At 40.3% G+C, this 25,972-nt stretch overlaps 1 protein-coding gene across 1 annotated transcript in view; it reads left to right on the top strand.

Moving 5' to 3' along the window:
- The window catches only part of LMTK2 (lemur tail kinase 2), a 142,343-nt gene that overhangs the window by 44,436 nt on the left and 71,935 nt on the right, over positions 1 to 25,972 (top strand). Inside the window, exons 2-4 of the mRNA XM_089682745.1 lie at positions 3,175 to 3,296; positions 17,002 to 17,146; positions 25,711 to 25,784. Coding sequence (XP_089538871.1) covers positions 3,175 to 3,296; positions 17,002 to 17,146; positions 25,711 to 25,784 — 341 coding nt within the window. The remainder of the gene's footprint in view (positions 1 to 3,174; positions 3,297 to 17,001; positions 17,147 to 25,710; positions 25,785 to 25,972) is intronic.

Genomic DNA, 25,972 nt, shown 5'->3' with positions numbered 1-25,972 from the left:
GTAATTCATCCCCCCTATAGTAATTAATTCCCCATATTGTGTCAATTCACTTACCTTTGCTCCGCGCGTTCTTCTCGCCGTGTTCCCGCGCCATTCCGGTCTTCAGGGCGGACTGTGAGAGGAGAGGAGTTCGTCACGCTGCCCCGCCTACATCCTGACAGCCAATGTTTGCCACGCTCCGCGGGCCGGATTAAAAGGTCCGCCGGGCCGTACTTTGCCCATTGCTGGGCTAGACTATGCTCAGAACCTTACTCATGAACCTGGGTTGACTCTGAGGGTCTTGCTAAGCATTACTTCACCCTGATGACAAACTTTTCAAAATCTTCGTTAAAACATGGATGCCCAACATACCCAAGTTGTCTGACAGCTATTGCAGCCATTGGCTTGTGCTTAACCCTTCACTCTTTGGATATACTTTAGTTAAAGCTGGCCAGACACTAGTACAATTTTGTTCAGTAGTTTTTGTTTTAAGAATATTCATTTGATTTTGTAATCATCGTTGGGGTCAATTCGATGGTCTTTTCAAAGAAGCAAGGCATTTGTTCATTCAAGAAAAATTTTCTAATAGTGTTTGTAGTGTTCGTTCGGTGAATCCATCTGTTCCAAAATCAATGTTACAAGTAAATTACGATATTAAATTACCTTTTGTAAATCATTTGGTCAAGCCATTGAATTTACTGACAATTTTTATACGAATATTCATATGAATCTACTAGTGCACATACTATATGTCAAACACAAGGCCCAGGGGACAAAACCCAGCACGCCAGGCCTTATGTGGCCCTCGTAACCAGTTTTGCGGTTGAAATGTGGCGGAAGTCCATTCCGCCACCTTGGGCTCTCACCATCCGTTCCCTGCTGTCAAGCGTAAACTCAGAAGCCTTCTGTGTTTTACAAGGGACAGCTTTGCCCTCAACAGTTCCTGGATGTAATAGATCCCTGCACACCATCACGGCAAGGCATGACAGGGACAGATCTCCTAAGAGAGAGAACATTCTCCCTGCAAGGTAATATAGAGCCACCTACACAGGATAGTAGTAGAGCTGGGCCAGGGAGGAAAGAGTAGAGATGCGAGGAAGCTTTGGGGGGTTGTAGTTGGGGTAGCGCACCCCTAAACCCTGTGCACTGTGCATAGCACACCCCTGCATTCTGTATGTAGCATATCCCAGATACAACTGACCCTTTTGAGGGCAAATATACTGCTGATGTGGCCAGTAATAAAACTGACACTCGTGTACTAGTGTATGGCCAGCTTAACCCTGTGTAAGTTGTAGATTGACTTGGTGGTTGGTGAAGTTGGTCTGGTTCACACCATGTGTGTGTTTTTTTTTTTGTTTGTTTTTCTTGGAGCTTTTTTGCAGAAATGTACTACAGTCCATTTATCATGGTTTCCTATGGAACACATCTATGGTTTTTTCAGCTGCTGCGTTTTTGGAAAGGGTCAGGGACTTTTTTAAATGCAAAACGGTGCTTTTTTGGTTCAATAGACTTAAATGGAGGCACTGCAGAAAAGCTTTCAGTGTGTTTTTTTTTTTTTTATGCCTTTTTTGATGTGTTTCACATTTTTTTTCATTTGCCCAACAACAAATTGACCAAAAAAATCACCCATTAATGCAAAATTTATAAAAACAAGTGTGAAACGGCATCAAAAGCGCATGTGCAAAAACACACTGCAGAAATGGATCAAAAGCAAATTGCATAGGTGTGAACCAGGTCATAGAGTCCTAGTTAATGTTTCTTCTCTGAAAGTGATTTACTATAGAAATCATTGATTCCAAATACTGCTTTCCCATAAAATATTCTCTCTTCTTCAAGCAACTTTGCAGGTATTATCATTTCTTTCCGTCTGCTGCAAGAGCTGTCATATCTACTGTAGCTTAGGCCATTTTTTTTTCTTTTACATTCAGCATATCTGCACTGTTTTTCAGTGTAGGGAGCAGCTGTCTGTTTTATTTATTGAGGGGAATTTACTAAAGCTGGCCATAAATGATTCAGGTTTTTTTTCTAGCCAGTAGGCTGAACAAAAAAAAAAACACCAGATTTCCCCCATCCACCATATTGAAGTGAATAGAGGAATCTTAACTGCTTGGGACATTGTGTTCTGGCAGTGAGGACTCTGCTGTCAGAATTACACTGATCATCAGCTGCAGCTTGCTAATTGAGAACATTTTCCAACAAGCCTGTTTGACAGATATCCATCTAATGATTGACTTCTGTCACAGGCATGGCCCACACATGGATCAAGATTTGTCCAGTCCCAGCAGAACCTGCTGAATTTTGGTTCATCTTTGGCCAGTTTAAGACTGGAGCAACTGTGCCTGGCAACCATTCAGCTTCTAGCTTTCATTTCCAAAGTTAAAATGAAAAAAAAAACCTGAAGTTAGAATCTGGTTACTATGCACAGCGCACTAGTTTCTGTTTTGATCCAGTTTTCATAAATTCCTCCCATTGTTTTTGGTGTTGATGGTTTGGTATACTTCATTGCATTCATCGAAATATTAGAGAACTGAATCACAAGAAGACGGGTCTTCCAAATGTTCAGCTAAGTCATGCATGCCCATCCTGTTGTCTGATGGGATTCTAGATCGCTTGTGAAAATCCACAGCCAACTGCATCCTCCTGTTCAGTCCTCTGCAGGCATTCTGCACAGTACATTTCCAAATCGGTGTAGACTGCTGTGTGTACGTTCAGCATGTTCTGCAGGACAATGTCTGCTCTGCCCTGACTCTAAAATAAGAGAAGATGGCAGTAACATGGCTATTGTTGACAGTTTCTTGGTATTACTGGAATGATAATATATTACTGTAATATTAAAAAGAAATGTTTTAAAAACCATTATCCTTGTACTGCAGTTATGTCTTTATGCCAACTACATGAACAAAGCAAGCCTATGTATATTTTTATTGCTGCAGTTCACTGCATCTTTTTGTGGTCCTTTTTCTGAGTGGTGTCATTTTGTATGGTGTTTTTGCTGTGCATCCCCAATGATTATTATACTATTTCATTCACAAAATTCATCCCCTCCCGTACTGGTCTATAAACACGACAGGTTTTATTTTTGACTAATTTGTACTTTTTCTACTTGTTGTTAACGAACATTTCATCAGTAATTTACTAGACTGAAAATGGCTGTCAAAATCGTTAACATTGGCTTTATTTTTGCTTCTCTTTCAGAAGTTGCAAGCAGTCAAGTTCCTTTGTTCCCGGTGTTGCTTTCTGTCTGCAGTTTCATCGCTTTGGTCGTGCTGCTAGTAAGCTGTATTTCCTGCTGCAAAGAGAATGAAATAGATTTCAAGGTAAGCATGTTACTGTACTGGAATTTTTTTTTATCAAGGACACTTTGAACTCTAGAAAAAGAACTAGAAAAATGTTCCAAGTGTTTATGGTAAGCAAACATTGCAAAATTATGGAGGTTGGTACCATTGACCTTGCTTATAAATTCTGTTCAGTTCCCTTATGACAAAATGGGAGGGTGGCTTTGCTCATAACAGTAGGCAGGGTGATCAAAATCTAAGCATGAATAGCTGGTTTATCAAGGTATTTTAGCATTGCTTCCTGTGGTTAATTGTGACTCTTATGTGGACCTTGTTAAGTAACCAATATGGCTATTTCAATATGCTGCTCAATTCTGAAAAATAACAGAATATGTTGTTTATTGTCTGACTGTTTAGTCAGTATGGTTACATATGAAATAATTGTATTATGACCTGTAAACCCTTTTAAACAATGTGAGATAAGTTAACTATGTATATTATAGCACTAAAGGTTACGAATTTCATGACTTAATCGGCCGATTTTCGTAATAATTGGTGGTCAGGTAGGCTTTTTAGACCGACCGATAGTTCGTTAGTCGACCGAAAAATCGGCCGATTTTAAACACATCTATGGCCTGCATAAGGGTCCATGCACACTGGCTTAAACACCAGTGCTCTTAGCAGAAAAAAAAAAAAGTTAACTTTGGGATTTTTTGTGCTCGCGTTTAGGAGCATTTAGTGTGGGGGGTTTTTTCTGCCAGAAAAATGCTCTCAAAAACTCAAGACAGAAGGGCTTTTTCCATCTCTAAATGCTGAGCTTAAAGGATGTGTTCACCCTTTTAACAAAACATAATAAATGCACCTTTTTTTCAGGTAAAAAAAATGTGCTTTTTTTTTTCTGGAGCCCCTAAAGCATTGCACCAGCAATCAGCAGATTGCTCGTGCCTTGCATGCACAATTTTTGTTTTTTTTCCGGTATTTACCAAAACATATTCAAGCTATAGCTATATAATGGATATGGGCTGAAAGTATGTACATCCAGATTGCAGGAAGGGTTTAGGAATTACAGCTCTTAAGAGTAGCCATCCCCCCTTTTTAAGGGACCAAAAGTGTTTGGAAAATTGAATATAATCCTAAATAAAATGTTCATTTCTAATATTTTGTTGAGAATCCTTTACTGGCAATGACTGTCTGAAGTCTGGAACCAATGGACATTACCAAAGACTGGTTTTCCTTTTTTCTGATGCTTTGCCAGTCTCTAACTGCAGCTGTCTTCAGTTATTCTTTGTGGGTCTTTCTGCCTTTTAGTTTTGCCTTCAGCAAGTGAAATGCATGCTCAATTGGTTTGAGATCAGGTGATTGACTTGGCCATTGCAGAATATTCCACTTCTTTTCCTTCAAAAGCTCCTGGGTTGCTTTTGCGATGTGTTTTGGATCATTGTCCATATGCACTGTGAAGCGCTGTTCAATCAACTTTGCTGCATTTGGCTGAAACTGGGCTGACAGTATATCTCTAAACACTGCAGAATTCATCCGGCTGCTTCTGTTACATAATCAATGACCCAGTGCCACTGGAAGCCATGCATGCCCATGCCATCACACTGCCTCCACCATGTTTTACAAATGACTTTGTGTGCTTTGGATAATGAGCTGTTCCAAACCTTTTCCACACTTTCCCCCCCGCCATTCTGGTACAGATTAATCTTAGCTTCATCCGTCCAAAGAATGCTTTTCCAGAACTGGTCTGGCTTTTTTAGATGTTTTATGGCAAAGTCTAATCTGGCTTTTCTGTTCTTTAGGCTTATGACTGATTTGCACCTTGTGGTGAACCCTCTGTATTTGCTCTTGTGAAGTCTTCTCTTGATTGTAGACTTTTGACCATGATAGGCCCACCTCCTGGAGTGTCCCCTTCACTTGTCTGGATGTTGTGAGTGGGTTTTTCTTTACCGTAGAGAGGATCCTGCGATCATCCACCACTGTTGTCTTCCGTGGACGTCCATGCCTTTTTTATGTTTCTGAGCTTACCAGTGCGTTCTTCTGTGCTCTGAATGTACCAAACTGTTGATTTGGCTACTCCTAATGTTGCTGCTATCTCTCTGATTTGTTTAGTTTTTGAAGCCTTCCAATGGCCTGTTTCACTTGCATGGACAGCTCCTTTGAACACATGATGTAGGTTCACAGCAATAATTCCAAATGCAAATACCACAGTTGCAATCAACTCCAGACCTTTTACCTGCTTAATTGATGAGGAAATAATGAAGGATTAGCCCACACCTGGCCATGAAACCGCTTTTGATTCAATTGTCCAATTTTGGTCCTTTGAAAAAGGGGGGATGGCTGCTCTTAAGAGATGTAATTCCTAAACCCCTCCTCCTATTTGGATGTACATACCCTCAAACTAAACGTGAGTGTGTGCACTTTCAGCCCATATCCATTATATAACCATAGCTTGAATATGTTTTGGTAAATACCTGGAAAAAAACTAAAATTGTGCCTGTGTCCAAATATATATGGACCTAACTGTATATATGTGATTTTGCGCACCTGTGCCACCCTGTAGCAGTATTACTGCTATAGGGCAGCTGGGAAGCGGTTAATGATACTGTCGGTGTAATTCAGTAGTCAAAAGCAGGATTCGGCAACATACTATATGCTTATGGACAGGTATTGTTACAGCTAAGCACTGTCACATACACAGAAGTGCCCTATTGCTTCTAATGAGGAATTTTAGTGTGTGTGTGTGTGTGTGTGTGTGTGTGTGCGCGTGCGTGCAGTTTACAGCGGGTAGGAAGTATTGAACATGTAACCGTTTTTCTCAGTAAATCTATTTCTAAAGGTGCTATTGACATGAATGATGGCATTGGTTACAGAAGGATTTCTAAACTTTTGAATGTTCCAATGAGCACTGTTGGGGCCATAATCCAGAAGTGGAAAGAACATCATTGCACCATAAACCAGCCATAATCAGGTGCTCCTCACGATTTCTGACAAAGGAGTGAAAAGAATTATCAGAAGAGTTGTCCAAGAGCCAAGGACCACTTGTGGAGAGTTTCAAAAAGACCTGGAATTAGCAGCTACAATTGATTCAACGAAAACAATAAGTAATGCACTTCACCATCATGGCCTGTATACATGCGACCAAAATTGAAGTCTTTTGGATACCTTAATACACCATGTTTGGAGGTCAGATGGTACTGCACATCACCTTAAAAACACCATACCAACAGTGAAGTTTGGAGGTGGGAACATCATGGTGTGGGGCTGTTTTGCAGCACATGGTACTGGCAAACGTCATGTCTTTGAAGGAAAGATGAATGGAAAATTCTTGATAAAAATTGTCCCTCTACCAGGATGATGAAATGAGGGTGGACATTTCTGCAAGACAATGATTCCAAACACAAAGCCAATGGAACTCTCAATTGGTTTCAAAGAAAATAAAGCTGCTAGAATGGCCCAGCCAATTGCCTGCCTTGAATCCAATGGAAAACACTAAAGATCAGAGTTCATAGAAGAGGCCCAGAGAATCTTAAAGATTTGAAGACTGTGTGCACGAATGGCCCAAAATCACACCTGAGCAGTGCATGCAACTAGTTTCTTCATACAGGAGGCGCCATTGAAGCTGTCATTACCAACAAAGGATTTTGTACAAAGTATTAAATTTCAGTTAGCATGCGCAATACTTTTTTCCCTGTGTCATTCCATTTTATTACACACACCTTAATTTCTGAACTTATTTATTTTGGTTTCTTTGTATGGATTGCATGGGTTGTTGCTGACATGGTGAAAACTTCATGTCAATAGCACCTTTTTAGAAATATATTTACTGAGAAAAATGGTGACATGTTCAATACTTATACCCACTATATGTGTATAAGTATTTATTTTTTACACTTGATTGATTTGACACCTTGAGCTATGCGCATAAACTGCTTTTAAACTAACCAAACACTTTTTTTTTAGTCTTGATAATTAAAGAAAGTCAGTGTGTGTTAGTGTTACTAAACCCACAACCGTAAAATCAGAGTAAAGCATACTTGTTACTCACTGTGGAACCTAAGGGGTTAATCTGCACTGTGTAAAAAGGGTGTTTTGATGCGGTCTTCTCTGATCCTCCCCTTCTACTGTCCCCGGTCCATTTGCCATTGTACAGAGCTCTAGGAGATGCTCTGCACATGCTCAGTTTGTGTATTGCTAGAGGTTTTTTTTTTTTCTTGGGCGAGTACATGTTATCAGCACAGTGCCAATCAGCACTGTCCAGACAGAGGTCAGGAGTTCTGCATCCTCCTAGAGCAAAATAAAAACTGTTTACAAGGTTTAACTTGTGCTCGGCTGGATGCTGATGTAAGTCACAGGACTGCTTTAACTGATGAGAAAAGGTATTTAGCAGTTTAGATTTACTAAAATAATAAATATTTAATAAAATAATTGCACTTCTATGTTGTGTACTGTGGGAGAGCAGATATAGTGAATGCAGGGTCCTGGGTTCAGTAACTCTGTAAGGAGGTTTACTTAACTGACGTGCTATGTAGCATGCACTCTATTCTGCCTGCTTTTACCATGTCAAGTGTACTTCTCTTTATCCACTGTTTGAGTACCCTAAAGTACCCATGAAAGTGTTGACATTTTAGAGGATTAAACTTGCAAAGCATGCCCCCCACCTCCCCATTCCCCTTTTATGACCATGTTTAGAAATTAACTGCTTTTCCCTATATCTGTAATTCTGTGGAGCATTAACAAAGTAAAAGTGAAGTAAACATGTATTGAAATCCGTTTACTTTTAACAGTATGGCAACGATATGTCTCACATCTTTGGCTCAACAGAATTTGAGAACTGTTGTCGGGTAAAATAGTTTATATCTAAGGTGTTAATCCGTACAGGGCACAGACTTATTATTCATAGACCCCGGGTTATAGGTTGATACCTTCAAGTGATTGGACACTGGCAAGCTTCTGAGGACACGCACCTTGGGCATAACCCTACTCCACCCTGCACTTTTTTGCTAGTATGCTAAGGTGATGGACCTCTTCCTCCTAAGTCCTCATGCACACTGGAAGTTTTTATAGATGCTGTTTTTAATTTATTATTTATTTATTTCAGGTACTTGTATAGCGCCGTCAATTTACGCAGCGCTTTACACATATATATTGCCCTAACCCTCAAGGCTTGTACAATCTAAGGTCCCTAACTTACATTCATACATACACATATTAGGGCCAATTTAGACAGGATCCAATTAACCTACCAGCATGTCTTTGGAGTGTGGGAGGAAACCCACGCAGGCACAGGGAGAACATGCAAACTCCAGGCAGGTGGTGCCGAGGCTGGGATTCGAACAAACGACCCTAGTACTGCCAGGCGGAAGTGCTAACCATTTAGCCACTGTGCAGCCCCACAGTGGCTTTTGATTTTTTTTTTTTTTTTTCTACAACCAGTAACACCCCCCCCCCCCAGCATATTATCCTATGTTTCCATGCGCACACAGACTGTAATCAACATGTTATTGGCTGGAAAAAAAAACCTAGGACTAGTGGGTTTCTAGTTGAGTTTTTTTAGCTTTAATAATGCTCGAATGCTGAATAGTGTTTTTTTTGGACTTTTTTTTTTTTTTTTTTCTTGACCAAATATAAAACGCTCCTAAATGCTAATGCAAAAATGTTGAAAAACGTGACTTTACACAGCTAATGTTACCAGCGTTATTAAAATGCCAAGTGTGCATGGAGTCTAACACCTAACAGAGAATTCTCTCTTGGCTCAACCTTGAACACTTGTACTCTACCACCTGTAATACTGTTTTGGCAGTGGATCCTGCAAGACCACTTCTCTTGACACTTTGTGTAAAGCGTTTACTTAGCCGCAGGGTGCTGTACAGGTTTAGGGTGTGACCCATCCTTATGAAATCCAGACCCTGAAGACTCCTCAGGGGTATACCCATCAAAATGGGTGTAGCCTGGACCCTATATAGGGAACATCTACATGGACAGGAAAGATGGGGTCACCCTGTATCTGTGACTGTAGCCCCACAATCCTGAATAGTATCCGTTTTAACTTTCAGGAAACCAAGACTTTGTGTGGAATTTTTTTCTCTTTACAATTAAAATTTTTCAAACTTAGTGCTAAAATTCTGGCACTTAAAACCTAGTTTCGGGTGGATAACCGATGTTACATCACACTACAGGTCACACGCTTCACTGTCACTTCTACCCGGGACAAAGAAAATAGGATTTTCACCCTGACATCTTCACCCCAGTATGTTGGAGATGGGGTTCTGAATGTCCTGGCCTCCAGATAACAGCAAATTACCGGTTTGTGGCCAGGACCTTGCACTAGCATTGCCTTGATAATTCCCTGGTCTGTTTAGGCTAATCTTTGACTTTCCTCCAGTTTTAATTTTAACTTAACTGCTCCCCAAAATAGAGCAAGAGAAGAAAATGGTGAATCTACTATCATACTTGGAAATCCTTCTTTGCTTGGTGTGAATCCCAGAGATTACTGTGTGCCTCCATTTTGGCCTTCTTACAATCAAGACTTGATCAAAGCAAAGCCTTAAAGTGTTACTAAACCCAGGACCCCGCATTCACTATATCTGGTCTCCCACAGTATACAGAGCATGGGAATGCAATTATTTTAGTAAATATAAACTGATAAATACCTTTTATCATCAGTAGTTAGAGCAGTCTTGTGCTTTCTATCAGTGTCCAGCAGAGCACATGTTAAAGCTTGTAGAAGGAGTTTTCATTCTCCTCTCTCTGTCCTGTGAGGCTGCAGGACCCCTGACCCTCGGTCTGGACAATGCTATTTGACCCTGTGCTGATCACATGCACCCTCCCAAGAAAAAAACTCTAGCGATACACACCAAACTGAGCATGTGCAGCTTGCCCACAAGGCTCTGTTCTATCAGGAGATGGAATGGGGAAAGTAAAAGGGGAGGATCAGAGAAGACAGGATCAAACATCTATTTTACACAATTCAAATGATTAACCCCTTAAGTTCCACAGTATATCAAGCATGCTTTGCTGCATATACAGATTGATTTTACTGTTGTGGGTTTGTAACACTTCAGTTACTCTTGAAGGACAGGTTTCGACCTTGCCAATTCTTTTTGAAAAAGTCTGGCCTCACTTTCCCTAGTCAAAATCTTTATTCAAGGTGTATCTTGGATCAGGCCACCTTTACAACACCCTACACTTCTTTCACTTGGAAATTAGAAACTGAGGAGGGTGGTACACACAGACAGACATGAAATAGGTCTATCTGCTTTAGGTGGTGCATTCGACATGTGACCGTTTCCTGCTCCATTATAATGGTACAGGAAGTTTAGTTAATTCCCTGGATTGAAGTGCAAAACTAGCAATACACATTGCAATCAATTATGCAGTCTCCTTTAGGCTCGATTCACTCTTGTGAATTTGGATATCAAAGTATCATAAGTCGCAGCCCATTAGTTTCAATGCCATCCATTCAAATCCGTGCAACTTTAAAAAAAAGAAAAATGCCTGCACTAACTTTGGTGCAATTTTTAATGCGACTTTAGTCTACAGAATGTAAGGTCAGGTCAAAGTAGCACCAAAAGGTGCATCAAAATTGCACTCCAAAGTTGCACTGGAAATCGTGCGACTTTGGAGACTCGCTAATGTGAGTGGAGCCTTAGATTAAAAAAAAGTGTTATGGGGACCAGATTGCTCCTAAATTTGAATGTTTTTGTAGGCTAAATCCAACAGATTATACTGTCGGATTGTAACAGGTGTAGCCAGTTTAGGAGAGCCTGATCCATACTTTAAACCTCATCACTTGATGCTTGAGTGGTGAAACATGTTATGTCAGTATGTTAAAGAGGTAGTAAACTCATTTAATAAAAAAATATTCCTGCTACAAGGTAATATCAATGCTAGTATGCATCGCATACTAAAACATTATGAAAGACTTCCCTTAGAAGGAAGTCCTCCAGTGGCGCGCTGTCACCGCTGTAGAAGGCTTCCATCTTCACCTGGTCTTCCTTGTGGGTTCACGGGCTGTGGCTGCTTGAATGGCCAAACCGCTGATCACGACGCTCCCGCGCTTGGGAGTTTGGACCATGGCACACAGCTCTGAAGGAATGGTGTTCCTGCATGCACTGTTGTCACCGGCTGCTGCTTCTTGAACATTTAGGAGATATACATTATACCTACAGGTAAGGTTTATTATAAGCTTACCTGTAGGTGAAAAAAAAAAATATATACATACATACATACATACATACATACATACATACATACACAGTGGGGATCGAAAGTTTGGGTACCCCAGCTACAAATTTGTATTAATGTGCATAAAGAAGCCAAGAAGAGATGGAAAAATCTCCAAAAGGCATCAAATTACAGATTAGACATTCTTATAATATGTCAACAAAAGTTAGATTTTATTTCCATCATTTACACTTTCAAAATAACAGAAAACAAAAAAATGGCGTCTGCAAAAGTTTGGGCACCCTGCAGAATTTATAGCATGCACTGCCCCCTTTGAAAAGCTGAGACCTGCCAGTGTCATGGATTGTTCTCAATCATCGTCTGGGAAGACCAGGTGATGTCAATCTCAAAGGTTTTAAATGCCCAGACTCATCTGACCTTGCCCCAACAATCAGCACCATGGGTTCTTCTAAGCAGTTGTCTAGAAAACTGAAACTGAAAATAGTTGACGCTCACAAAGCTGGAGAAGGCTATAAGAAGATAGCAAAGCGTTTTCAGATGTCAATATCCTCTGTTTGGAATGTAGTTAAGAAATGGCAGTCATCAGGAACAGTGGAAGTTAAAGCAAGATCTGGAAGACCAAGAAAAATATCAGACAGCACAGCTCGCTGGATTGTGAGGAAAAACAATTCAAAACCCACGTTTGACTGCACGATCCCTCCAGAAAGATCTGGCAGACACTGGAGTTGTGGTACATTATTCCACTATAAAGAGATACTTGTACAAATATGGTCTTCATGGAAGAGTCATCAGAAGAAAACCTCTTCTACGTCCTCACCACAAAAATCATCGTTTGAACTTTGCAAATGAACATATAGACAAGCCTGATGCATTTTGGAAACAAGTTCTGTGGACCGATGAGGTTAAAATTGAACTTTTTGGCCGGAATGAGCAAAGGTACGTTTGGAGAAGAAGGGGCACAGAATTGAATGAAAAGAACCTCTGTCCAACTGTTAAGCATGGGGTTGGATCAATCATGCTTTGGGGTTGTGTTGCAGCCAGTGGCACAGGGAACATCTCACGAGTAGAAGGAAAAATGGATTCAATAAAATTTCAGCAAATTTTGGATGGTAACTTGATGCCATCTGTGAAAAAGCTGAAGTTAAAGAGAGGATGGCTTCTACAAATGGATAATGATCCTAAACACACCTCGAAATCCACGGGGGATTACATCAAGAGGCGTAAACTGAAGGTTTTGCCATGGCCTTCACAATCTCCTGACCTCAACGTAATTGTCACGCACTGCTCTTTTAAGGTCTATCCATAGATTTTCAGACAGCCCAGAAATCTCAAAGAACTGGAAGACTTTTGTAAGGAAGAATGGGCAAAGATACCTCAAACAAGAATTGAAAGACTCTTGGCTGGCTACAAAAAGCATTTACAAGCTGTGATACTTGCCAAAGGGGGCAGTACAAGATATTAACTCTGCAGGGTGCCCAAACTTTTGCAGACGCCATTTTTTTGTTTTCTGTTATTTTGAAAGTGTAAATGATGGAAATAAAATCTAACTTTTGTTGACATATTATAAGAATGTCTAATCTGTAATCTGATGCCTTTTGGAGATTTTTCCATCTTTCCTTGGCTTCTTTATGCACATTAATACAAATTTTTAGCTGGGGTGCCCAAACTTTCGATCCCCACTGTATATATGACTTTACCACAACTTGAATATGTGTTGTGATCGGGCAAACGATTCGAAATTCAACACATGGAAAGATAGTCCATTCGAAGTTTGTTGCATGGCAGCACAAGGACTGCTGCAGGTGGTTCACTTCTGTGCATTTGGTGACCTAATACACATGATTTGGAATGCCATTTAAAATATATAGCTGCAGAGTCCAGCATACAATAACTCTCATTATCTTGTCCTATCGCAAGACATAAATGTGAATCAAGCTGTAAAAGATATACAGGTTTGCAGCACATTCAGGTGTCTGCTGCTTCTTTTTAATTTTTGATGTAAAAAAGGGTGTCTTAAATCACTTGGCATCTTCTTTTTAATGATAGATGAGAAGGGAGCCCTTTTTTATTTGTTTCGTTACCCCTTATATTGGCAGCCCCTTGCTTTAAACATGTTGCATATAGGGCTATGGCCCACAAGTAGTTTAATCTGTCAGCAACAGACATTTAATTACCAGTGTAACCCCAGCTTTACTCAGGAGACAGAATTATCAATTGCTTTTTGCGTGCTAGGGATGAGCTCAGTGGTTGTTAGTTGGCACCAATTTGTTTATTGGTTTCCTATAAAAATGTAATTTACATAGTCCACAATCTCTTCTCTTAGGCCCACTAAACCTGGTAATTCAATGGAACTCTACAAAATTGCGATTGGGGGGGGGAAGACTGCAATTTTTTTTTTTCCTTTTCCTAAACCTTATTCATTCATTTAAAGAAAGGCAGAATTGTCCACCGAGGAAAGCATAGGAGTGGTGTGGGAGGTGAATGTCTCTGCATGAATTAATGAGTGGAGTGGTTTAAACATTGGCCTCACAGTTGGGCCATTATGTAATTATGTCTGGGAGGAAGCCAAGACCCGCTTCCAGTGGGCTTCTGGTATTTGAATATTCTAATGATATCCTGGCCATACAGTGACTGAGCAATGACCATTCATCTTCTATTCTCTTCAAATCTGTGTTTAACACATCTGCACAAGTCTCTCATTGGCATGCAGAAAATGAGGAAGTATTTCATTTGACATGGGACTTCCACTGAAATGTAAGAGAACAACAATGTAAAAGTAGGATTTGGCTTTTAAATGGTAGGCTGCTGAAATCCCTATATGCATCACAGATTACCTTTTCTTACCGTTTTTCTATTTTTTTTTTTCCTTCAAAAAAGGTCTTACAATGAATGCAGTTCAAGGCTTGACGGGCAGCTTCAAAATATATGAAGATGCCCTTACATTGTGAAAGAAAACATGATTTTTTATTTTTTTTTTTGTTTTGTTTTGTTTTTTTTGTTAGTGAATTAAAGTGTTGAGCCCAGCCAGCCAACTAGCATTTTTAGGTCTCCAGTGGTAGCCTAAACATTTTTTTCTATATATCTTTTCTTTATGCAATGTCAAACTCAGTATGGATGTAGGCTGTTTTTGAGAGTTCTCTAGTTTCTTTTTTCGTTTTTGAACTAAACATGCCATTGGGCCCCAAAGGGTCTTCAAATGGGCTTTGATATAAATAATGTGATGAGAGCGCCAAAGGTATGTTGATAAGCGCAGTAAATCTTTATTTGCCTCAGAGTAATTTTTACTTGCTGCATCCAAAGCTGTTAGACCAGTGACCAGGATGAGCACCTACATTCGCACTGAACAATTTCTATAAGCAATCTACCTTTTGTCCAGAATTCAGTAAGGCTCCAATGCCTGATGAAGGGGACCTGCTGTCCCCCTGAAACACATTTGGCTTCATTTTTGTTACCTTTTTAGACTGATAATGATTTACTGTGCTTTCAGACGTACCTAATGCCATTCACATATCTTTACTATATACACTAACAGTAAAATATGGAAATATTATCTTTTCATGGTTTTATGCATCCTTACTGCTTCTAAAGGCTTATAGCAAGTTAAGTTATTGTTACAAAATACATCACATGACATCACAAGTTTTCAGGCCTATTTTATTAGGGTTCATACAGACGTACATACAGGCGTATGGGTGTACACTGTACAGCGTAAAATATGCCTGTATTTGCGTTGCCTTGGAACCTCAGGTAGTATGCAGTTCTGTCCTTAGAACTATATTGACAGAGCTGTCGTGTTCAGGAACATATGATTGTGCCTATAAAAGCAAATACCGGAGTCTACAAGCTTATGGGTATAAGATCCCAAACACACAAGTTCCATGCTCAGGAAATTACACTTTTATTCATGCACCTGTAAACGCAAGTACCAGCCTTTTACAGTCACATATTGCATACAGCGTATTCCATTAGATCTGTTCTATGGCCAGAATTGCGCACTAGCTGGGGCCATACACTTGTATTTGCCTGTGTGCCTGAGTCCCTAAAGTGGTTGTATACCTCAGACATGAAAAATGAACAAAGCAAATCATTCTATACGGTGTACTAGCCTGAATCCAAAGCACCTAGTGTGGCTTCTCTCTGGACTCTGCTGTCTGCATGACTCACTTCTGACGCAGTATTCCCACACACAGCAGCCTAGAGGGAGACCGCCCACCACCATATATATGTGTGTGTGTGTGTGTGTATATATATTAAACATTAATGGCTGTGTGAGTTATTTTGAGGGGACAGCAAATTTACACTGTTATACAAGCTGTACACACTACTTTACATTGTAGCAAAGTGTCATTTCTTCAGTGTTGTCACATGAAAAGGTATAATAAAATATATTTACAAAAATGCGAGGAGTGTACTCACTTCTTTCAGATACTGTGTGTGTGTATATACATACATGCATGCATACATACACCAGTGTGTACTTTTTTTTGTTTTTGTGACAAATGACCCTCCAAGCCTGTGTAGAGGGGGTTGTATCTCTTCCCTCCACTCAGCCATGAGATATTAGGGAACTCTGACAGCACACGCAGAGCTAGAGCACCGGTTGCAGCCCTCCTGCTGCTAGAGATGAGAAAAATCATTTGATCTGTGTGTTAAGACGATCTACTGTACAGCAGGGTAGGCAACCTTTTGAAGGGTGCAGTTCTACCTGAACAACATGAAAGAGATCAAACCTCACTGGTTCAGCACCATTTAAAAAAAAAAAAAAAAAAAAAAAGGAACTAGCAAGGCCTAAATAGTAAGGAAAACACAGAAAAATATAATAAAACAAATGTCACTGTAAAAATACAAACCTGGCCTACCTTAAACTGCGTTAGTGGGGCAGTTTACGGCATCGGTCAGTAGGGCAGTGGATGGTATCCGTTTTTTTTTGTTTGTTTTTTACAATTTTTCTTTTAATAATTGTCCATGGGAGAGGGGGAGAGGCAGAGGACACTGCTATGGGGAAAGGGTGGGGGGAGAGAGAACACTACTGTGGGGGTGATGTGAAGGTGGTAGAGGGTACTGCTATGGGGGTGGCCTTGCCCATAGCAGTGTCCTCTGCCTCCTGTACATTAGCCCCCCCCCAGCAGTGGCTGCTGCCTAGGACTGCCCTAGCAACCAATCGCCAGCAGATTAACTTGAAAAGTTAATGTGGCCAGCTCCTTCTCCTGCCCTCCGTCCTGAGTTCTGCTGTGCACTGAGGATGGCACACACAGGACCAATTTAGACATGGGCCAGTTAACCTACCAGCATGTCTTTGGAGTGTAGGAGGGAACTCTTGCAAGCACACGGAGAGCATGAAAATTCCATGCAGATGATGTCCTAGCTGGGTCTCCAATCAATAACCCTAGTGCTGCAAGGCTGAAGTGCCAACCACTAAGCCATTGTTAATCTATTCAGTTTAATATCCTTTATACCCAATGTGTGTCAGCATCTAGTATTAATTACCTTTTTTCAGTATAACATGTTTGATTTATTCATTAGAAAAATGTTAAAGTATGTTTTTTGCTTGTTTTCTTTGTAGGAGTTTGAAGATCATTTTGATGATGAGATTGATTTCACACCTCCGGCTGAAGACACCCCATCTAACCAGTCACCTGCGGATGTGTTTACTTTATCTGTCCCGACAATCTCCCTGTCTGTTCCAACACAGCTACAGTCCCCTCAAGGTGTTGGGTCTAGTATTTTACCATAGTGTCATAGGCTATCCTGTGCTCTGTTCATATATTTGCAATTGTCTTTTTATATTCTCTGTTTTGATAGAATTTTGAAAACAATTGGTTCACCTTTGTGGCAAAGGTCTAAGTTAACCTATAACTAAAGCCAAAACATTTTTTTAAGTTTTGGACAGAGTGGAGATTGGTTCAAACACCTGTCAAGTTTTTATTGCTTTTTGTGACCCTTTAGGGACATTCACCCTCTCCAATTGTCCTGCTTACCGTTTACCAAAAGTGAAAGTAAGAGAAACCCCACATTTTGGGTTGTACCCAGACAAGTAATAGAGGGGATATCTTCCAATGGGGACACTAGTTCTGGTGACCTGGGGATTCCCAAGGAATTCCCTTAATTCCCAGAGGTTTTCTCACTTCCTGTTCTGGCTATGGTACAGGAAGTGACGGTAAATCTTCCAAATGGCACACAGATGGCAAAAAAACTGACGGGTAATAACCCTCCCTTGCTCTATCCAGAATGAAAAAAATAAACAAATGTGCCTATAGTTCTCTTTAATTATTGCTTATTGTGCTTGGTTGGTTTGTTACCTTTCTATATAGACTGGAAAAATAAAGATATACAGTTGCAAGAAAAAGTATGTGAACCCCTTGGGATTACGTGGAGTTTTGCATGAATTGGGCATAAAATGTGCTCTGAACGTCATCTAAGTCACAATAGAAGAATGCTGAACATAATACTACACAAACATTAGATGTTGCCATGGTTTAATTCCACATAACATGTAAACACACCTGTTTTGGGTTTACTGGTTTCTTGAAGCACTGTCTGATGTGAACCATGCCTCGCAGAAAAGAGCTCTCAGAAGACCTGCGATCAAGCATTGTTGACTTGCATGAAGCTGGAAAGGGTTATAAAAGTATCTCCAAAAGCCTTGATGTTCATGTGTCCAGGTAAGACAGACTGTCTACATATGGAGAAAGTTTAGCACTGTTGCTACTCTCCCTAGGCGTGGTCATCCTGTAAAAATGACTGCAAGAGCACAGCGCAGAATGCTGCATGAGGTAAAGAAGAATCCCAGAGTGTCAGCTAAAGACCTACAGAAATCTCTGGCACATGCTAACATTTTTGTTGACACATCTACAATAAGGAAAACATTAAACAAGAATGGAGTACATGGGAGGACACCACGAAGGAAGCCATTGCTGTCCAAAAAGAATATTGCAGCACGTTTGAAGTTTGCAAAAGAGCACCTGGATGTTCCACAGCACTACTGGCAAAATTTACTGTGGACACATGAAACCAAGATTGAGTTGTTTGGGAAGAACACACAACACTATGTGTGGAGAAAAAAAGGCACAGCACACCAACATCAATACCTCATCTCCACTGTAAAACATGGCGGAGGGAGCATCATGGTTTGGGGCTGCTTTGCTGCCTCAGGGCCTGGACGGATTGTTGTCATTGATGGGAAAATGAATTCCAGAGTTTATCAAGACATTTTGCAGGAAAACGTACGACCATCTGTCCGCCAACTGAAGCTCCGCAGAGGATGGGTGATGCAACAGGACAATGACCCAAAGCATACAAGTAATTCAACAAAACAATGGCTGCAACAGCACAGAATACGCCTTCTGGAGTGGCCCAGTCAGAGTCCTGACCTCAACCCGATTGAAATGCTGTGGCATGACCTTAAGAGAGCGATTCACACCAGACATCCCAAGAATATTGCTACACTGAAACAGTTTTGTGAAGAGGAGTGGTCCAAAATGACTCCAGATCGTTGTGCAGGTCTGATCTGCAACTACAGGAAACGTTTGGTTGAGGTTATTGCTGCTAAAGGAGGGTCAACCAGTTATTAAGTCCAAAGGTTCACATACTTTTTCCTCCCTGCACTGTAAATGTTTACATGTTATGTGTAATTTAAACCATGGCAACATCTAATGTTTGTGTGGTATTATGTTCAGCAGACTGTGTTCTTCTATTGTGACTTAGATGATGTTCAGAGCACATTTTATGCCCAATTCATGCAAAACTCCAAGTAATCCCAAGGGGTTCACATACTTTTTCTTGCAACTGTATATTTTCTGAGAGGTTTAGAGGAGCTGAGAGACTGTGATTTTGTAGAAAGAATGTCTGACATGGTTTTAGTCATGTATGCTTCCTGGTATATCCCCACAGTCACATTTTCTGAATCCAGCTAACGATCAAATACATCTGTTGACATACCCTGAAAACTTCATTTAAAATGTAACTTCATATACATAGTCCCAAGTATGTAAATACTGGGAAATAGAACTTTAGGCCAGCAAGTGGTCTTGATGACTGAAATAAGTCTCTCAGTGGACAACAGGAGAAAGAGATATTTTAATGGTATTAAGGGAACCAAGGCTTTTTAAAGCATGCTTAGTTATTGGCACCATGGTTATGTCTATGAATTGTATAACGGTCACTGCCAGGTTTCTACACGTAGCCTTAATTATCTTCTAGACCACTTCATGATCCTTAAACCTGGGTAGCGCTCTTATTGATGATTTAAGCTGGCAATAGATGAATCAAAATCCGGTCTGTTCCTCAGGGACTGGCTGAATTTCAATCAATCTATGGCCATTCCCGCTAGAAATTGATCTCACTATTGACTTCTCTCAAACGGGAATGTTGGAAAATTTTCATTTGAGCAGCTCATGCAGAAAAGTTACCATCTTCAGAAAAGTTCCTAAATTTGTGCATAAATGGTCTGTGACTGAATGTCACTGCCAATTCCTTGTAACCAGTTTTATGAATGTGCTATTCATGGAAGAAAATAGTTTTTATAGATATGATTTCTTCTTAACATGAATTCGGTTTGGGACCTTATTAAAAAAGCAGTAGATATGCTTTTGCTTGTGTTTTCAAATGCATGCATAGTTTGTCCTACTATACTCCTGCCTACATGATTGACCTAGTACAGTATGTTCTGCCCACTGTAAACCTTGAAGTATGCCTACTGAATTGGCCTTACAGTCTGTGCTAAACACAGTAACCACTAGAAACCTCATAGTTTAGCTTTCATTTCCTAACTGATAACTGTAGAACAAAGAGGCTGGGGATGGGCGTTATTGCCCATGGCAATCAGTTACTTGCTGTATCCCAATTTAAACCAGATTTTAAGAAGTAATGCAAAACAAATTAGCAGTGACTTTACAAAAGCACAGAGCTGATCTTTTTGGCATAAAATCCTGCTCTGTAAACACAGCCATTCTCTTTCCCAAGTCTCTGAGGGCTGGATGGGATTAGATTTGACAAATGTCACACTTCATAAAGAAACCCTTCACTTCCATATGATGAGCAAGTGGGAAAAAAGATTTAATTTCAAACTGGGTCAGCTGTGTATCCTTACTGCAGTACAAGCTGAGTTTCATGGTTAACTCTGGAATGCACAGTGATGGTTAACTCAGATGCAGTACTCCAGTAAATACTGTCTACAGTCCATGTTGCGTAAGACATTCAATATTAAAGCTTATGTGAAGTCATTGTATATGTGACACACTGTGATGTGCAAAAAATTATTATGCCAAGCACTGATCCATTTGCCTTTATAAAAAAAAAAAAGTTATAAAAATTGCTTTAGCATAATTTAGACTAATTAGGTGGAAATGTTATAGCACGTTTTTTTTTTTTTCCTTTTCCTCTCAGAGTGCTGGAGCTCTGCTACATTCATTGAATGCTACTCTGCATTCTTGAATGCAGTCTCTGCTGCTGTTAGCACAACAAGGGGATAGGTGATGGTGTCATTTAGGAATCCTATATCTCCAGACAGGAGCAGGGAGAAACACACTGACCATGTCAGCATGGATCTGCTTCTGTGCTTGCTGTGGTCAGAAAGCAAACGGAAGAGCTTGCGACTGGCAGGGTCACTAGGCATTTGCAAAGCACAAAGAAAGTTGCCTCTCCATTTAAATGTACCTATTTGTGGGAGTTAGAGGTTATTTGTTTGTGCTAGGTTTTCTCTGAGCAATTTGGTTTCCTTTTTTTCTGGTAGCTTCATTCTTTAGAGCAGTGGTTCTCAATCTTCCTAATGCCGCAACCCTTTAATACAGTTCCTCATGTTGTGGTGACCCCCCCGACCATAAAATTATTTACCCAGTTATTATAATTCATAAAGTGTTGTTTTACTTCCAATACTGCTGCTTTCAACACAGCAGCTGCTTTCTACACAGTAGCTGCTCTTTACATATCGGTCTTAGGCGACCCCTGTGAAAGGGTTGTTCGACCCCCAAAGGGGTCATGACCCACAGGTTGAGAACCACTGCTTTAGAGGATAAGTTCACCTTTGTTTAATTTAACAAAAAAAAAAAACACATCTTTTGAAGGAAAAAAATGTGCATTCACAATTTTTTTTTTTTTTTTGTTTTCCTTTTGAATCTGTAAATCGTTGCAACCATGGTCAGAAAATCCAGGGGGAATTGTCAGACTCTTGACCTTGAGGAATTTTTGTGATAGCAGGGAACATAATCCACTACTCCTGTGAGACCCTAACTCTTCTGAGTATTCCAGATACACCTTACGTATGACACTCATGAACACATTAAACATGGTGTCAGGTGATTTTTTTTTTTTTTTTTTCTTTTCTTTTCTTAGCTTCCCCATTGTGGAATACCCGAAAGACTTTCACCCAAGGATAAGTGTTCCAGTTTTCTTTACAACGTCTGCGCAGCCAAGAATCTTATCGCCTACCCTTCTGGGTATAGCAAATTTTCTTCCCATTTACTTCTCAAGGTGAAAATGCAGTAGTCCCTCTTCCCATGTTGCTTTTTAGTACTTACCTTTCTGCTGCTGGGTAGAAGATTCTGGAATGTTGGACACATATAAGCTGATCCTTGGGATCAGTCAGTTCTGCTGACTTTTACCTGGTTTCTGATCAAAGTAGTTTTCATCTGTTATTTCTTATTTCGTTCCCTGCCAATTCTTCTGACTGATATATAATTTCCCTAATCTTAAAGTCTAGTTTGTCATCACTGTCTCCCTGGTCAGTTGGTTTCAGAGACTAAGAGGTCACTAATCTTCATCAGAAGGCTACTAAAATTTTGCTCTACATGCAACTGACTGAATGACTAACTCTCTATTCTGTACATTTCTGGGCACATATCCCATGCCCGCATTTTCACTTCTTTCTTCTAAAGATTTTTGCTCTGTTACATAGTGTAATTACAGGAATTTTGAGGGACCTGACCCTTATTAAAGCTCCAGGTGCCAGGACTTGAATTTATCCCCATGTTCTGGAGGGGTCTCCCAAAGGTTGAAGGGCAGTTAACTTGCCCTTTGTTTCAGAGGTTTGGAGGGCCAGTGGGAGAAAACAGTGTTTATAGGCTTGTGGTCAATAGGAGTAAAAACAATACATCATTGGTGTCAGTGGGAGTAATAATGCCCCATTATTATTAGTGTCAGTGGGAGAATTGGTTCCCCATCTTTGATATCGGTGGGAGGAATAGTACTCAGTCCCTGTTGTCAGTGGAAGAAACCGTGCCTCGTATCAGTGGAAGAATAGTGCCAGATAAAGACGAGCAAAGGGCCACACTCTGCCCTCAGGATGCAGTTTGGAGACCCCTGGTCAAGAATGTTTTGTTTAAGCCTCCAGCTGTTTTGTTGCCTTGCTTATCCATCCCTCCCTTTCCCTAAACTCAAGGGTTTTGGGAGTTTCATTAGGCCTTTTGCTATTTATTGCTTAATTTTCTTGTTTGGACCTATCTTGTTTATCCAACTACTCCTTCTCTGAAGTTGAGGATTTAGGGTGTCTTCACACAACCTCTTAACTATTTGGTCTTTTATTATTTGGACATACTTTGTCTGTCCTACCTTTTTTCCTTTCCATGTAATCCATGAATACAACCCTTCCTGTCCTAGGGTGGATATCTGAAGATAAAGCCTAGGTGACAACCATGGCTCTCTCCACAAACATGTTCTTTTCTTAATCTCCGTTACACTGGGGATGGGGGTTTAATGGGTTTACTAATGGAACATAACTTTGCATTTGCTCTCAGTTCATCTTGCAGGAAGTGAGAAGGGCACTCCATTTCTGGCAAGATCAGGTATTTTCTGTACTTGCTGAAAATGTTTAGCCTAAAAAATGAACACTGATGCAGCCAGCACATGAAGGATGAGTAAGCTTCAGTATATATTATGTCCTTTAATCATTAGGGAATTCCATACTTTTTTTTTTTTTCTGGTGTTTTTTATTGAAAGTATTTTTCAGTCAAAGAAAAACAATACGCCAAGTATCTCAATTCAGAGGGAAAACATAATACAAAGTCCAAAGAAAAAAGTGCAAAAGTCACACAACAAAAAGATTGTGCATTCCATAGGTTTAATATTTAAGACCATGAAAGGGGAAGCACGCCCAGGACCCCCAACTAAAATCCACCCCAAAGACAAGATTAGAATTCCAATGATATACATACAAATGTAGAAAACCAAATGCAGAGCAAGTACCCGTCCTCCTTAATGGGCCATGGGTGAGGTGGTATGCGTTGACTCAGAGGATAACCACGGGGACCATATATTTTTTTTTTTTTTAATTTCTTGGGGCAGCCCCTATGTTTATATGTCAGTTCTACCCTTTGTAAGTTAAGCGCGTCTCACCATTGTGTGAGAGTCAGAGGCATAGGCAAGATCCATTTTTATGACCCGTGTCCACATTAAGCTAACTTCAACAGGAAGGACATCTTCTGGGACTGTTCCCGGGAGAACAAACTTTTGGTTCTAGAGACACCTGTGTAGAGGAGACCAAATTAAGTATAGAAAAACTGGACTTCCAATATCTATGGAGTTTAGGGCAACCCCTCAACCTATGAATAAGAGTACCTGTGACAAAAGTGCATCTAGGACAATTTTTAGAGTTGTAGCTCTTCCCCAAGAGTGCATTTTTAGTGGTGTGTAATGTACCCTGTGGGCAGTAAACAAATGGGTCAATCTTTGCGAGGGGAATAAGGAGACCTGAGTAATAACTTCCAAAGCCTGAGTCCATTCTTCATCATCTAGAGAATCAATATTTTGTTGCCTGAGTGGGAGACAATTCATATGTAGCCGAGTACTGGCTGCTGTCTGAAGTGCAGAGTATAGGTCCCCTAGTTTTGAGCAGAAAATAGAAACGGCCATGGTTAAAAGTTAGGAAGGGGTGTATTTTCACAGGAAGGGCACAGCTTTGCTCTGAGGATCATGACGCAACTGCAGGTATTGAAAAAATAGCCTGTTGTGAAGCAAATATTGCTCTGCCATTAAAGTGAAAAATGACATCTTTATCATATAGCTTTTGTAGAAACATAATCCAAGCTTGTTGCTAATAGTCAAACCCTTCAAGTTTTGCAAGTTCTGGTAATTGTGTGTTGTTCCAAATAGGCATGCAGTGCATGTAACCAACATGTGATGTAAGGGCTGTAGTGGATTCCCATAATTTTATGAAACACGAAAAAGGTAGGAAAACTATGCTTAAAATGTTACTAAACCCGGGACCCTGCATTACTGGTCTCCCACAGTACACACATGGAAATGCAGTTATTTTAGTAAATATAAACAGATAAATACCTTTTCTCATTAGCAGTTAGAGCAGTCATGTGACTTCTATCAGTGTCCAGCAGAGCACTGGTTAAAGCTTGTAGGAGGAGTTTTCATTCTCCCCTGATTGTCCTTTGAGGCTGCAGGATCCCTGACCCTCTGGGCAGTGCTGATTGGCCCTGTACTGATCACATACACTCTCCCAAGAAAAAAAACTCCCTAGCAATACACACCAAACTGAGCATGTGCAGAGTGACTCCGCACGATATATCTTATCAGGAGATAAGAGGAGGGCACTAGAAGAAGGGGAAGATCAGAGACGTCGGGATCAAACCGTGTTTTTACACAATGCAAAGGATTAACCCTTTAGGTTCAACAGTGAGTATAATTAGCATGCTTTACTGCATATACAGACTGATTTTACTGTTGTGGGTTTAGTAACCCTTTAAGATAAGTGGTTTGCTACTAGGGAATTTGCATACTTTTCCAGTCTGTCACCTATGTTCCTTTTTTTCGTTTAGATAATTATCCTAATTGTTTTTTTTTCTGTAATGTAATTTTTGTTTACAGTATGACATCATTGATGGAACTATATAGATTTAGTATTACTTCCTAGATTGTAAGCGCGAAAGAGCAGGGCCCTCGATCCCCTCTTGTATTGCATTGTATTGGTATTGTTCTGTCACATGTTCTGTCCCCCTTTGTAATGTACAGCGCTGAGCGAACTATTGGCGCTTTATAAATACTGTATAATAATAATACTGTAGGTCATAAAGAGTGGTGTAGGTCAATTTTTTTTTTTTCCCCCCACATTGGATACCATTATTGAGTTCATGACTGAAGCCTATTCTGTTCTACCACATAGTACACATTCTCCTCATTCCACACTGGTCCCACACATTAGTGTTTAAAGGGTAGACACAATGTGCAGACTGTCACACCATGAAACTGCTCAGTTCGTTTTGTTCCTCTGGCCACTTCCACTGTATTTCTGTTCTAACGGGAAACCATTTTTGTGTTCTTGTCTTGCTAGATGCAGCAAAGTTTCAGATTGCCCGCCACAGTCTGAGCTACATTCAGGAGATTGGTCATGGCTGGTTTGGCAAGGTAAGATTTTAATTTGACTTTGTGGAAATGAGTCCTTATGTTCTGTGTAATCCTGTTCTTTGGTCTTGTGCACACTGAGTGAGCAGTAATACAAATGTACTGGGATTTATTTATTTGCTTACTTAATGGCACAAATGGACGTGCTTTGTATTTAACTCTAAGAAGTTGAGTAATAATACTGTCACTGG

The sequence above is a fragment of the Staurois parvus genome, unplaced genomic scaffold, assembly GCF_062004578.1.
Source record: "Staurois parvus isolate SC_StPar_1 unplaced genomic scaffold, SC_StPar_1.0 ptg000297l, whole genome shotgun sequence".
Lineage (NCBI taxonomy): Eukaryota > Metazoa > Chordata > Amphibia > Anura > Ranidae > Staurois > Staurois parvus.
The sequence above is the reverse complement of the archived record's forward strand: the minus strand, read 5'-3'. Positions and strand labels throughout refer to the sequence as shown.